This window comes from Bombina bombina, chromosome 6, assembly GCF_027579735.1.
Source record: "Bombina bombina isolate aBomBom1 chromosome 6, aBomBom1.pri, whole genome shotgun sequence".
Taxonomy (NCBI): Eukaryota; Metazoa; Chordata; class Amphibia; order Anura; family Bombinatoridae; genus Bombina; species Bombina bombina.
The window spans coordinates 82689227-82705382 of record NC_069504.1 but is presented as its reverse complement, the minus strand read 5'-3'; the positions used below and the strand labels follow the sequence as shown (position 1 = coordinate 82705382).

Sequence of the window (16156 nt, the reverse complement as noted above, 5' to 3'; positions counted from 1 at the left end):
ATCATAACAATCTGTCTGTTGTAGAAAACAACACTTAAAGGGACATTTAATATTAAATATTTCTGTGAAATGTTCAAAGAAAATAAGACAAATATATATACATGAATTATTCATTTTGCTGATGAAAATGCCTCTTAAAAGTGTATTTGTTCCACTTTCTCCATCAAACTTTTAAGTATGAAGAATTTTACCTGACACTCCAACATTAAAGAGCACAAGTTTATTTACATGGTGCAGAGAACAGGTATTTGGCTTTACTAAATCTCATATTAATGTTTTAAGCCTGTCAAACATGTTAAACATGGAGAGATAAGTGAGCGTCAGTGAATAAAATCTATAGCAGGAGATACTAGAGAGGTAGTAGTAGAGATTAAAAAGGACAAACAACTCTAGCTTTTACATAAAAATTGTGTTTTGTTCCACGCTCCATAGAGAGAGGCCAAAAAGCAAAATCTGTAACTTAGGTTTTCTAAATGCTGCAAACTGCCTGAACCAGCTACTTGATCTGCAACATTTAGAGGTTACAGTGCTGAATGCCCTTTAAAGAGGCTACTAGTGTATCTATGCCAGTGAAGCAGACAACCCTAGGAAAGTATATGTCATATGTTGGATGCTTGCTATGCCATTTTCACAGGGCATATTAGAGTAGCTAAAGATATCATATAGTACATACAACATACATACACATACTTACATCTTGTTCTATTGTTGTCCTCTGGAAAGCCCAGGTGAACATATAAGTGGCATTTTTGGATATAGTGTGGGTGTAAGATTGCTTTTCTCGTTTTCCAGCCCATGATTCCACAACACTTGTTGTTTTCCTATTAACGTCCTATGGGAATAAATATATTATTTTTAGTATTATTGGTATCAAGTTAAACCCCAGGGGCAGAGCTAGATGCTTAGTAACAAACTAGTGCTGACTCTGTAAAACTGGTGTTACTTTTAGCTTTAGTTATTTCCATATACAGGTGATATTGAGGGTATGTCCTATTGTATTTTCCCTGTAGCAAGGTCGGACTGTCACAAGGGGAAGTCTTCCAGACACTGACATACCAGCATGCTAATTTCAATGTAAGGTAAGGGCAGGCTGCAGTTAAGGTTAGGGTTAGCCTCATAGATAGGGTAACATTAAAGTTAGGGTTAGTGTTAGAGCTAAGGTTAGCCTCATTGATAGGGTTAACATTAAAGTTAGGGTTAGTGTTAAAGCTAAGGTGGGTTAGGGTTACTGTTAGGGCTAAGGTTAGCCTTATAGATAGGGTTAACATTAAAGTTAGGGATAGTGTTAGAGCTAAGGTTAGCTTCATAGATAGGGTTAACATTAAAGTTAGGGTTAGTGTTAGAGCCAATGTTAGCCTCATAGATAGGGTTAACATTAAAGTTAGGGTTAGTGTTAAAGCTAAGGTGGGTTGGGGTTACTGTTAGGGCTAAGGATAGCCTCATAGATAGGGTAACATTAAAGTTAGGGTTAGAGTTAGGGCTAAGGTAACCTCATAGATAGGGTTAACATTAAAGTTAGGGTTAGTGTTAAAGCTAAGGTGGGTTAGGGTTACTGTTAGGGCTAAGGTTAGCCTTATAGATAGGGTTAACATTAAAGTTAGGGTTACTGTTAGGGCTAAGGTTAGCCTTATAGATAGGGTTAACATTAAAGTTAGGGTTAGTGTTAGAGCTAAGGTGGGTTAGGGTTACTGTTAGGGCTAAGGATAGCCTCATAGATAGGGTAACATTAAAGTTAGGGTTAGAGTCAGGGCTAAGGTAACCTCATAGATAGGGTTAACATTAGGGTTAAAAGGAAAGTAAAATTAACTTCTTTGACTCTATATATAGCTGGCAATTTTGACCTCTATATGACAAAAGTGTTCCTAATGACATACATTGTTGCAAACATTGCTGCCATTTAAAAACATTTTTGTAAATGCTGTTCAAGAAAACTAAGTACATTTTAAACCTGTCCAGTGGCAGCAAAATGGTCCACTATATTCTTTTTTAATATATATTTAAACATATTTTTCTTTTTAAATAAATTCTGTCCTTTAAGCCTGTACTTACAGAAAATAGCATAAAAACAGCAACCTAATACCAATCTGATGATATTTTGGATTGCTACTAAATAAGTATAGATAATGACAGCTGTCATCCTTCCTGGTCCCCAGCATATTACTCACCACCATGAAGTACAGGACGCAGTCTGTTGAACAGATAGATTCAAATACAAAGGTGATTCGCCCCAGCTCCGCCCCAGTAGCGCCAGTCACTGATGTTGGGGGTCTTTTTATGAGAAGGAAAAACAATATTTAGAAACAAAAAAAAAAACATAATTTATGTAAGAACTTACCTGATAAATTAATTTCTTTCATATTAGCAAGAGTCCATGAGCTAGTGACGTATGGGATATACATTCCTACCAGGAGGGGCAAAGTTTCCCAAACCTCAAAATGCCTATAAATACACCCCTCACCACACCCACAATTCAGTTTAACGAATAGCCAAGAAGTGGGGTGATAAAAAAGTGCGAAAGCATATAAAATAAGGAATTGGAATAATTGTGCTTTATACAAAATCATAACCACCACAAAAAAAGGGCGGGCCTCATGGACTCTTGCTAATATGAAAGAAATGAATTTATCAGGTAAGTTCTTACATAAATTATGTTTTCTTTCATGTAATTAGCAAGAGTCCATGAGCTAGTGACGTATGGGATAATGATTACCCAAGATGTGGATCTTTCCACACAAGAGTCACTAGAGAGGGAGGGATAAAATAAAGACAGCCAATTCCTGCTGAAAATAATCCACACCCAAAATAAAGTTTAATGAAAAACATAAGCAGAAGATTCAAACTGAAACCGCTGCCTGAAGTACTTTTCTACCAAAAACTGCTTCAGAAGAAGAAAACACATCAAAATGGTAGAATTTAGTAAAAGTATGCAAAGAGGACCAAGTTGCTGCTTTGCAAATCTGATCAACCGAAGCTTCATTCCTAAACGCCCAGGAAGTAGAAACTGACCTAGTAGAATGAGCTGTAATCCTCTGAGGCGGAGTTTTACCCGACTCAACATAGGCAAGATGAATTAAAGATTTCAACCAAGATGCCAAAGAAATGGCAGAAGCTTTCTGGCCTTTTCTAGAACCGGAAAAGATAACAAATAGACTAGAAGTCTTTCGGAAAGATTTAGTAGCTTCAACATAATATTTCAAAGCTCTAACAACATCCAAAGAATGCAACGATCTCTCCTTAGAATTCTTAGGATTAGGACATAATGAAGGAACCACAATTTCTCTACTAATGTTGTTGGAATTCACAACTTTAGGTAAAAATTCAAAAGAAGTTCGCAACACCGCCTTATCCTGATGAAAAATCAGAAAAGGAGACTCACAAGAAAGAGCCGATAATTCAGAAACTCTTCTGGCAGAAGAGATGGCCAAAAGGAACAAAACTTTCCAAGAAAGTAATTTAATGTCCAATGAATGCATAGGTTCAAATGGAGGAGCTTGAAGAGCCCCCAGAACCAAATTCAAACTCCAAGGAGGAGAAATTGACTTAATGACAGGCTTTATACGAACCAAAGTTTGTACAAAACAATGAATATCAGGAAGAATAGCAATCTTTCTGTGAAAAAGAACAGAAAGAGCAGAGATTTGTCCTTTCAAGGAACTTGCGGACAAACCCTTATCTAAACCATCCTGAAGAAACTGTAATATTCTCGGTATTCTAAAAGAATGCCAAGAAAAATGATGAGAAAGACACCAAGAAATATAAGTCTTCCAGACTCTATAATATATCTATCTAGATACAGATTTACGAGCCTGTAACATAGTATTAATCACAGAGTCAGAGAAACCTCTTTGACCAAGAATCAAGCGTTCAATCTCCATACCTTTAAATTTAAGGATTTCAGATCCTGATGGAAAAAAGGACCTTGAGACAGAAGGTCTGGTCTTAACGGAAGAGTCCACGGTTGGCAAGAGGCCATCCGGACAAGATCCGCATACCAAAACCTGTGAGGCCATGCCGGAGCTACCAGCAGAACAAACGAGCATTCCTTCAGAATCTTGGAGATTACTCTTGGAAGAAGAACTAGAGGCGGAAAGATATAGGCAGGATGATACTTCCAAGGAAGTGATAATGCATCCACTGCCTCCGCCTGAGGATCCCGGGATCTGGACAGATACCTGGGAAGTTTCTTGTTTAGATGAGACGCCATCAGATCTATTTCTGGAAGTTCCCACATTTGAACAATCTGAAGAAATACCTCTGGGTGAAGAGACCATTCGCCCGGATGCAACGTTTGGCGACTGAGATAATCCGCTTCCCAATTGTCTATACCTGGGATATGAACCGCAGAGATTAGACAGGAGCTGGATTCCGCCCAAACCAAAATTTGAGATACTTCTTTCATAGCCAGAGGACTGTGAGTCCCTCCTTGATGATTGATGTATGCCACAGTTGTGACATTGTCTGTCTGAAAACAAATGAACGATTCTCTCTTCAGAAGAGGCCAAAACTGAAGAGCTCTGAAAATTGCACGGAGTTCCAAAATATTGATCGGTAATCTCACCTCCTGAGATTCCCAAACTCCTTGTGCCGTCAGAGACCCCCACACAGCTCCCCAACCTGTGAGACTTGCATCTGTTGAAATTACAGTCCAGGTCGGAAGCACAAAAGAAGCCCCCTGAATTAAACGATGGTGATCTGTCCACCACGTTAGAGAGTGTCGAACAATCGGTTTTAAAGATATTAATTGAGATATCTTTGTGTAATCCTTGCACCATTGATTCAGCATAAAGAGCTGAAGAGGTCGCATGTGAAAACGAGCAAAGGGGATCGCGTCCGATGCAGCAGTCATAAGACCTAGAATTTCCATGCATAAGGCTACCGAAGGGAATGATTGTGACTGAAGGTTTCGACAAGCTGCAATCAATTTTAGACGTCTCTTGTCTGTTAAAGACAGAGTCATGGACACTGAATCTATCTGGAAACCCAGAAAGGTTACCCTTGTCTGAGGAATCAAAGAACTTTTTGGTAAATTGATCCTCCAACCATGATCTTGAAGAAACAACACAAGTCGATTCGTATGAGATTCTGCTAAATGTAAAGACTGAGCAAGTACCAAGATATCGTCCAAATAAGGAAATACTACAATACCCTGTTCTCTGATTACAGACAGAAGGGCACCGAGAACCTTTGAAAAAATTCTTGGAGCTGTAGCTAGGCCAAACGGTAGAGCCACAAACTGGTAATGCTTGTCCAGAAAAGAGAATCTCAGGAACTGATAATGATCTGGATGAATCGGAATATGCAGATATGCATCCTGTAAATCTATTGTGGACATATAATTCCCTTGCTGAACAAAAGGCAAGATAGTCCTGACAGTTACCATCTTGAACGTTGGTATCCTTACATAACGATTCAATATTTTTAGATCCAGAACTGGTCTGAAGGAATTCTCCTTCTTTGGTACAATGAAGAGATTTGAATAAAACCCCATCCCCTGTTCCGGAACTGGAACTGGCATAATTACTCCAGCCAACTCTAGATCTGAAACACAATTCAGAAATGCTTGAGCTTTCACTGGATTTAATGGGACACAGGAAAGAAAAAATCTCTTTGCAGGAGGTCTCATCTTGAAACCAATTCTGTACCCTTCTGAAACAATGTTCTGAATCCAAAGATTGTGAACAGAATTGATCCAAATTTCTTTGAAAAAAACGTAATCTGCCCCCTACCAGCTGAGCTGGAATGAGGGCCGCACCTTCATGTGGACTTAGAAGCAGGCTTTGCCTTTCTAGCAGGCTTGGATTTATTCCAGACTGGAGATGGTTTCCAAACTGAAACTGCTCCTGAGGATGAAGGATCAAGCTTTGTTCTTTGTTGAAACGAAAGGAACGAAAACGATTATTAGCCCTGTTTTTACCTTTAGATTTTTTATCCTGTGGTAAAAAAGTTCCTTTCCCACCAGTAACAGTTGAAATAATATAATCCAACTGAGAACCAAATAATTTGTTACCCTGGAAAGAAATAGAAAGTAGAGTTGATTTAGAAGCCATATCAGCATTCCAAGTCTTAAGCCATAAAGCTCTTCTAGCTAAAATAGCTAGAGACATAAACCTGACATCAACTCTGATAATATCAAAAATGGCATCACAGATAAAATTATTAGCATGCTGAAGAAGAATAATAATATCATGAGAATCATGATTTGTTACTTGTTGCGCTAAAGTTTCCAACCAAAAAGTTGAAGCTGCAGCAACATCAGCCAATGATATAGCAGGTCTAAGAAGATTACCTGAACACAGATAAGCCTTTCTTAGAAAGGATTCAATTTTCCTATCTAAAGGATCTTTAAACGAAGTACCATCTGACGTAGGAATGGTAGTACGTTTAGCAAGGGTAGAAATAGCCCCATCAACTTTAGGGATTTTGTCCCAAAATTCTAACCTGTCAGACGGTACAGGATATAATTGCTTAAAACGTTTAGAAGGAGTAAACGAATTACCCAATTTATCCCATTCTTTGGAAATTACTGCAGAAATAGCATTAGGAACAGGAAAAACTTCTGGAATAACCACAGGAGATTTAAATACCTTATCTAAACGTTTAGAATTAGTATCAAGAGGACCAGAATCCTCTATTTCTAAAGCAATTAATACTTCTTTAAGTAAAGAACAAATAAATTCCATTTTAAATAAATATGAAGATTTATCAGCATCAATCTCTGAAACAGAATCCTCTGAACCAGAAGAGTCATCAGAATCAGAATGATGATGTTCATTTAAAAATTCATCTGTAGGGAGAGAAGTTTTAAAAGATTTTTTACGTTTACTAGAAGGAGAAATAACAGACATAGCCTTCTTGATGGATTCAGAAACAAAATCTCTTATGTTATCAGGAACATTCTGCACCTTAGATGTTGAAGGAACTGCAACATACAATGGTACTTTACTAAAGGAAATATTATCTGCATTAACAAGTTTGTCATGACAATTAATACAAACAACAGCCGGAGGAATAGCTACCAAAAGTTTACAGCAGATACACTTAGCTTTGGTAGATCCAGCACTAGACAGCGATTTTCCTGTAGTATCTTCTGACTCAGATGCAACGTGAGACATCTTGCAATATGTAAGAGAAAAAACAACATATAAAGCAAAATTGATCAAATTCCTTAAATGACAGTTTCAGGAATGGGAAAAAATGCCAAAGAACAAGCTTCTAGCAACCAGAAGCAATGAAAAATGAGACTTAAATAATGTGGAGACAAAAGCGACGCCCATATTTTTTTTAGCGCCAAATAAGACGCCCACATTATTTGGCGCCTAAATGCTTTTGGCGCCAAAAATGACGCCACATCCGGAACGCCGACATTTTTGGCGCAAAACAACGTCAAAAAATGACGCAACTTCCGGCGACACGTATGACGCCGGAAACGGAAAAGAATTTTTGCGCCAAAAAAGTCCGCGCCAAGAATGACGCAATAAAATGAAGCATTTTCAGCCCCCGCGAGCCTAACAGCCCACAGGGAAAAAGAGTCAAATTTTTGAAGGTAAGAAAAAATGAATAATTCAAATGCATAATCCCAAATATGAAACTGACTGTTTGAAAAATAAGGAAAGTTGAACATTCTGAGTCAAGGCAAATAAATGTTTAGATACATATATTTAGAACTTTATAAACAAAGTGCCCAACCATAGCTTAGAGTGTCACAGAAAATAAGATTTACTTACCCCAGGACACTCATCTACATGTTTGTAGAAAGCCAAACCAGTACTGAAACGAGAATCAGCAGAGGTAATGGTATATATAAGAGTATATCGTCGATCTGAAAAGGGAGGTAAGAGATGAATCTCTACGACCGATAACAGAGAACCTATGAAATAGACCCCGTAGAAGGAGATCACTGCATTCAAATAGGCAATACTCTCCTCGCATCCCTCTGACATTCACTGCACGCTGAGAGGAAAACCGGGCTCCAACTTGCTGCGGAGCGCATATCAACGTAGAATCTAGCACAAACTTACTTCACCACCATAGGAGGCAAAGTTTGTAAAACTGAATTGTGGGTGTGGTGAGGGGTGTATTTATAGGCATTTTGAGGTTTGGGAAACTTTGCCCCTCCTGGTAGGAATGTATATCCCATACGTCACTAGCTCATGGACTCTTGCTAATTACATGAAAGAAATATATATATATATATATATATATATATATATATATATATATATATATACAGATCAAGTTTTTAAACATCATTAGAATACAAGACAACCCCTTAAATTACATTTATTTAAAATAGAAGCCAGGCAGAACATTAGGCGACAGCAGCAAACGTTCAGAAAATGTGACTACCTGGCACCTAGAGTTTGTCAAGCTCTGCTTTATAATCTGCCTTATAATCTGCCTAATAATCACAAGCCAATCTTAAGAGGTTTCCAGTGACAAAGATCACTACAGCGTGAGAGGGCTCTCTAAAACGTCCACTAGATAAGATTGCATCAGATCAGAGAAAATGCTCTCTTAGGTAAAGATCTTTGCATTTGTAGTGAGCTGAGGCTAACAAATGCTTTGCAATTTTCAAACCTTTGCTGCAGCTAAAAAGATAAAGGGACAGTACAGTGAAACCTGAAATAAAGCAGACGCTGTTCATTACATATGTATAAGCAAAAATGCTTCTGGCAAAGGTGATCACTTTAGTTATAGGTGTTATTGTAATGTAACATAAAGAACACCTGTATGTTTATCGCACAGCTTACACCTGCTCAGACAACTGGTGGGGATATGTGTAATGCTGGTGTCTGAGTGATACACATATCCATTACAACACTGAGTAGTAGAAAACTGTCAGCATTGTAATCACAGCACACCGCGGGCTAGATTACAAGTGGCATGGTATATATTTTTTTCGCAATCGCAAAAACTCTGGTAGAGTTACGTTTTTTGCTCCAGTTGGGTTGCGCTTGTATTTCAAAAGTTATTTTGTGCTAGCGGTAACCCAAATCATGATTATAGTTGAAATTCAAAAATCGTGATTGTGTTTTCGCTTTCCCCCATAAAAGTCAATGGATAATTTATTTATTTTTAAAAACACCCACTCTCTTGCGCAAACATGATCGCATACTGTAATATGTGCATATCCAACATGAAAAATATGTATACAAATATATTAATGTTTTTATGTGTGTACATATATATATATATATATATATATATATATATATATATATATATATATCTGTAAATACATATATACACATAATAATACTTTAATACGTATGTGTATATATATATATATATATAGATAGATAGATAGATAGATAGATAGATAGATAGATAGATATGTAAATACATATATACACATAATAATACATGAATACATATGTGTATGTGTGTGTCTAATAGTATATATATATATATATATATATATATATATATATGTATATATATATATATATATATATATATATATATAGACACACACATACATCCATACATACACATCTTTAGACATGTATATGTTGTTTGTATCTCAATGTTAAAGCCCTTCGGCAGCTTTTTTTTTTTTCTAATACCCAAGATCTCATATCTTTGAGCCTTTATAACTTTTTAAAGCAATATTTTTTGTGAATTATTTTTTATTAGACAGTGTTATTAGGAGTGCAACTGTACTTTGTAATGTATTTTTGAAGTGTTTAGTGCAACTTTTTAATTTCAGAAAATAGTTAACCACAGATTAACCACAGATCTGAGATCTCGCGTAAATCAAGATTGCGCTAGCGATATCGCATTTTCGCTCCACTTGTAATATCAGCGCAATTTAAAATGCTTGCAAAAAGACAATATCGCTTGCGTAAAACCGTTTGCGTCTCACTTTTAAACTAGCCTTGAATGTGTGAATGAAGTCATACCCCTTTCCAATTTGCAATGGTGATTACCTGCCCCACTAGCCATAGGCCTGTCCCTATCCCCTAAAGACAGCATACAAAACTCAATATCACTCATATGAAGAGGGTAAGGAATCTCACTTACTTAAATCCTAGAACGTGTAAATTCAAAATGAGATAATCATTGTCTGAACCACCTACTCCACTTTGGACGTGATCTCCAGCAACCTCCCAGCCTGCAAATGCAAAATTTAAATTAGAAATAGAAACACTATCCACATTTGTCAATAATAATATAGCAGAGTGACAAGTCAGTTACATCCAGGGTTTACAATAATAATTACTATGGTCTCAAATAAGTAGCCAGTATTAATTCTCCTTGGCTCGTAGCAGTCGATGAACAATCAACTGATACTATTTCTATCATGTTAATAAAATGACGGTATTCAAACATTTTTTTTTGCACGAAAATATGGTTAGTTTAAAAAGTTTCATTTTATTTTGAAACAGGAAGTGTATGTTTATGCACAACTGAGCTGTACCCCAGTAGTGAGAATTTTAACCAATTTTACCAAAAAGCAGATTTGAGCAAATAAAAAAAATCAAATCTTAAACCAAGTTGGCTTTTAAATGAAAACAAATTGTTTTGGGAAATCAGACCTTCATGAAATTAGTTTTATTTTTATTTATTTTTTACAAAATTCATGTTCTACTGCATTTGCCGCAAACTCTCATAGCTTCAATTCTGTGCCCATGCACGCCAACTGGCCAGCAAAAATATATAAACACATACCTGCATCTCTATTTAAATATACCTTAAACTGCAAGTGGGTATATTTAGTCTTGAAAATTGTTTTATTAAAACCTGCCACATATTTCTATCACATTGTAACCTAATTTCAATCTGAGTTCTGACCCCTCTGCCTTCCATTGATACAAACCCCATAGTATAGAGCAGTGTTTCTCAATTCCATTTCTCAGGGCACACTAACAGGCCAGATTTTTAAGTTTACCTTGGGTGAGAGCCATGGTTATTGACCAGCTGGTTATTTCAACTGTACCTGGCCTGATAGTGCACTCCAAGGAATGGATTTGAGAAACACAGGTATAGGGACATATGCAAAATGTGCAATCATGAGTGATATTTAAATGGAGCGTTTACCCTAAATTTATCTCCCCATTAATTTGTTCTCAATGATCCATTTTACCTGCTGGAGTGTATTATATGGCTTACAAATAGCTAATTTAGCTTTATATTGGCATTTGAAATAGCTAATCTTGTCTGTGTTATCCCTTCCGTTACTGAAAGGACCAGTAAATACAGTAGATTTGCATAATCAACACATGCATGATAAAAAAACAAAAAGTTATGTCTATTTCCACTCCTCCTGTACCATGTGACAGCCATCAGCCAATCACAAATGCATATACATGTATATTGTGTGAATTCTTGCACATGCTCAGTAGGAGCTGGTGACTAAAGTGTAAATATAAAAAGACTGTGCACATTTTGTTAATGGAAGTAAATTGGAAAGTTGTTTATAATTGTATGCTCTGCCTGAATGATGAACGTTTAATTTTGACTTGAGTGTCCCTTTAAGTATAGGCAATAGAAAAGCTGTGTAAACATAGCCAGCAAAAGAAATTATCCTCCCAGTGGGAGATAGAAGAGATAAGCAATAAAATGTTAATTTTCAGTTGTTCTCTCTACGTACTGGGCATTTCTATGCAGACAGAGATAATATAAAGAAATGTGTGTATACAAAAAAATTATAAAATAAGGAAATCTGACTTCCCTGCAAGCTCAAGCTATATTAATGGGTTGTGGTTTAAAAGAACAAAACCAGCTATTTCATGTACAAAAATAAACCTGAAGCAATTTTATACTCTGCAGCTGGTATAATTGAAAACACATTAAGAGAAAAAACTAATTTAAAGTACACTGTCCCATTAACATTATGCATAGTGTGAACGCACCAATTAGAATCTGTATAATATGAGAGTCGAAACAAGAGAGTGCAGTGCAAACCAACCTTAAAGAAAAATTAGGGCAAAGGCAAAGGGATTTCTGTAATATAATTAATAAAAAGTATCTTGTAGCTAGTGAGCTAGTAGGGTTAGCAATTGCAATAGAATCTATGCCTTTATGGAGCATTTCTAATTTTCTGAACCAACCAAACTGTAATATTAAGTGTAATACCGAGTGGAGAAAAAACCCAGACCGGCACCAATAAATGAGTATAAAATAATGATTCTTTATTGTCCGCAATGTAATTAAAAGATAGTTAGCACACCAAGAAAAAAAAGACGGCAGTCTTACCAAACAGTAAAATGCTCTGTGTAAAATGTAGCGGCTGCAACCTGGGACCGATGACGTCACTGATGCGTTTCAGGTGTTATCCCGTAGTCATAGTTACCGTCATGGGGTCTAGGTGTCTTTAAATAGTAACCTGTACAGGTGTAAGCCGTTGATTAGATAATACACATTTCAAAACCTTTCCTACACATACTGCGCTAGCTAAGCACATCAATGGGAATAAACATAAACCAATGGAAAAGTAGCCATCAACAGACATTAATACTCTGGAAGTTCTAGCTCATAATATATGTTTAACTTTAAATTTAAACAAACTAACTCTAGTTTGTAATATAACCTTTTCTTGTTTCCGTATCAACTTCTCAGATTTTATCAAATTTCTATTACATATTTTAAGGATTGACACAACCTGATTTTTCAATAGGTTCATATAATCTACAACATACCATTCTACTCATGGCTTACTTTTATAAAAAGTTCACAACACTTTTAACTAGAGAAATACTATTTCAAAGAACTATTATGTATGTGTACATTCATATCAAATGTTAATATTGAAATAGTACAAATTGCTGGTATCGACTGTAATTTGTATGTTGTGGTCCGCTTACATTAGTATTTTTGAACTAAGCTCATAGCTTTGGCTTAAAGTTTTGAAACAAATTATCTCAATCATCATAAAGACTATATCTGATAGGTCCTATCTACAATCAATTCATTATTTAACATATATTCAATCCCTCTAGTGGAGAAGTGGTTAACATAGCCCTATTCCTATTTTAATAGTTATTATTATCATATCATGTTCAGTTGAATTAGGGTATGTGTCCTACTCTACCCCACTTATCAACTATTTAACCGTACATATAGTTTGAGTGATTTTCTATTCTTTGGCTATGTGGATCTTCTAGTTGTCAGAACATATTCCTCTGTACTTAACTACATTTAGTCTGTGATCCCCTTTGATGCTTTACAATACAGTGAACATTTTCTCCATCCACTCAATCAACTGTAATTATAGTCTAAAGATTTTAAATATAAGACTTTGAATAAATAGATATCAACTATTCCCAGTGATTAATTAAATCAAACACTGAATTGTATCCCATAGGGATCCGTGTCTTTAAAGTATAAATCCAGAAAGCCTCACGGCGATAGAGCATCTTTTCTCTATCTCCTCCACGTTTAGGTGGTGACACTCTCTCAATTGCCTGCCATTTAAAGCTGCTTACAACTTTATTATGATCAAAAATAAAATGGGAAGCCAAAGCTGAACAATCCTTTTCCTTTTCAATATTATTAAGGTGTTCCCTAATTCTTGACCTGACTTCTCTTGTGGTGAGCCCCACATACTGTTTCTGACATTGTGTACAGGTCACCAGATACACCACGTAATTCATAGAACAATTTATACATTGTGACGTGTTATATTTCTTTCCTGTCACACATGACACAAATTTGTCAGTGATGGTTATATGTTCACAGGCTTTGCATTTCCTACTTCCACATCTGTAGGTACCCTTACATGACAACCAAGAGCTGCCCTCCCCTGTACTCACAGGTGGCAGCTGTGTTGGTGACAAAATATTGCCAATCGTGACTCCTCGTCTATATGAGAATCTACATCCCTGTTCAATAAATGGTTTTAACTTGTCATCAGCAAGCAGGATGAGTAGATGTTTCCTCACTACCTTACAGATACTTTGATACTGATTGCTGTAATTTGTCACAAAAGTGGTCTTATTTACTTCCTTATCATTTTCCACTTTTACTTTATCCATCAGAAGACTCTTTCTGGTAGAATGGTCTGCTTGATTCTTTGCTCTTTTTATTAATCTGTTAGAGTAACCCCTCTCTTTTAATTGTTCTATCAGTTTCTCACTCTCTGATCTATAGTTCTCTGAATTACTACAATTCCTCTTTATACGGAGGAATTGTCCCTTTGCTATAGCAAAGGGAACATGGGAGGGGTGATTACTGGCCGCATGCAGGAGTGTGTTTTTTGTTATTGGCTTCTTGTACAGCTGACTCTCGATCGTGCTGTTGTCAGTACCCACTAGGGTAACATCTAAATAATTGATTTTGTTTTCATTAAAATCCATAGTGAATTTCAAGTTAACATTGTTGATATTCAAATAATCAACAAAAAGCTGCGCTTCTTCTCTACTGCCTGACCACACAAAAATCAGGTCGTCAATAAAGCGCCTGTAGATTTTAATCTTCTCCCTGAAGGGGTTCCCACCTCCAAAGATGTGGTCGGCCTCCCACCAACCTAAAAATAGGTTGGCATAGGACGGGGCAAATTTTGCCCCCATCGCCGTACCACATCTCTGGAGGTAAAAAAAAACCCTCAAAAGAGAAGAAATTGTGTTCCAACAGGTAACGGACAACCATAAGTATGTACTCTATTTGTTCAGATGTATAATTGGTTTGTCTTAAAAAACTCTCAACTGCAACAATGCCCCAGTCGTGTGGTATCGTCGAATATAGCGATACCACATCGACTGTAAGCCAGCTGTAGTCAGATTTCCATTCCACCTCTTCCAAGATATTGAGCAGATGTTTAGTGTCACGAAAGTGGCTCCACAAGCCTTTAACCATTGGTTGTATTATGGAGTCCACCCATTCTGATAACGGTTCTAGGATGGAACCAATGCCCGAGACAATGGGTCTTCCTTTAATGTCATCTAAGGACTTATGGATTTTAGGCAAATGGTGGAAAAGGGGGGTCTTAGGATGGTCAACTAGTAAAAATTGTGCTGTTTTATGATCAAGAAAACCTTTGTCAACCCCCTCCTCCACCATTGTCCCAATCTCTTGCACAAAGAGCCTTGTAGGATCTCTATTCAGTTTAAGATATGTATCTCCATCCTCAAGTTGTCTCAAGGCTTCAGATACATATTCCTGTCTGTGTAACACAACTGTGCTACCTCCTTTATCAGATTTTTTGTACACCAATTCATTCCTGTTTTTAAGACTAGTGGTAGCAGCTCCAATAGATTTGTTTTTATTTTTATTCAAGTGCCTATTGTTATTCTTGTTTTTTGACATAGTTTTAATGTTTAGGTCATTTAACTCTCTTCTATAGTCCTATGAAAAAGCTCCAGGACTTTACCCCTACTCTGTAATGGATAAAAGGACGACTTTGCAGAAAAAGTACACGTTATTCTTTTATTACTTTCTTGATCCAAATCAGATTCATCATACTGACTTATATTGGGAACACTTTGCTGTTCTAATTCATATTAATCCTGTAAACTACATAATTCGTCAAATTTTAATTTGATATCATTGTCCCCCTTATAAGTATCAACAGTATTTGTTAATTCTTCATTACATGCGTCATTTGGTGTTGTCTCAGTAGAGAAATGCCTTTTAAGAGTCAATGCTCTAACAAACCTATTTAGATCGATTAAGGTATCAAACACATTAAAATCTCTCTCTGGGACAAAGCCAAGGCCTAGATTTAGAGTTTTATATTCATCTTCCGTGAGGTTTACATCTGTAAGGTTTATAACATTACCTACTATGGTGATTATTTTGCCTGAAGAAGTAGTTATTATTTCAGATGTTATTTTGGGGTTCTTAGTTGGTATCTTGATCTCCCCATCTTGTCTCTCTGTTCATTTCTTGCCCCCCCCCCTTCGTTTCTTTCTTGACTTAACTGAAAAACCTGCTGCATTGTATCAGATTCTTCTTCATCATGTGTTGGTCTATTTGTTACTATTCTATTTGGTAACATATACTTATTCACTGGATGCTGGTGCCTTCTTCTGCCTCTTCCCCTGTGGGGTGGTCTTACTACATCTTCTATAAAAGCTTGCTCATATGTACCTATTCCTAGTTCCTGAGTGGCTCTTATTGACACCTCAGCATGATTTAGTGTGTGGCCCCTACCTCTCCAATTTCCTCTCTGATTTCTAAGTATTGACCCTCTGGTCATATTCTCTCTAGGAGTAGG

At 36.6% G+C, this 16156-nt stretch overlaps 1 protein-coding gene across 1 annotated transcript in view; it reads right to left on the bottom strand.

The window, feature by feature from the left end:
• ELAPOR2 (endosome-lysosome associated apoptosis and autophagy regulator family member 2) overlaps positions 1-16156 on the bottom strand; it is a 220486-nt gene that overhangs the window by 53945 nt on the left and 150385 nt on the right. The window contains exons 11-13 of the mRNA XM_053716505.1: positions 10024-10114; positions 2166-2268; positions 695-832 (exon numbers count right to left, since the gene is read on the bottom strand). Of these exons, the coding sequence (XP_053572480.1) occupies positions 695-832; positions 2166-2268; positions 10024-10114 (332 nt within the window). The remainder of the gene's footprint in view (positions 1-694; positions 833-2165; positions 2269-10023; positions 10115-16156) is intronic.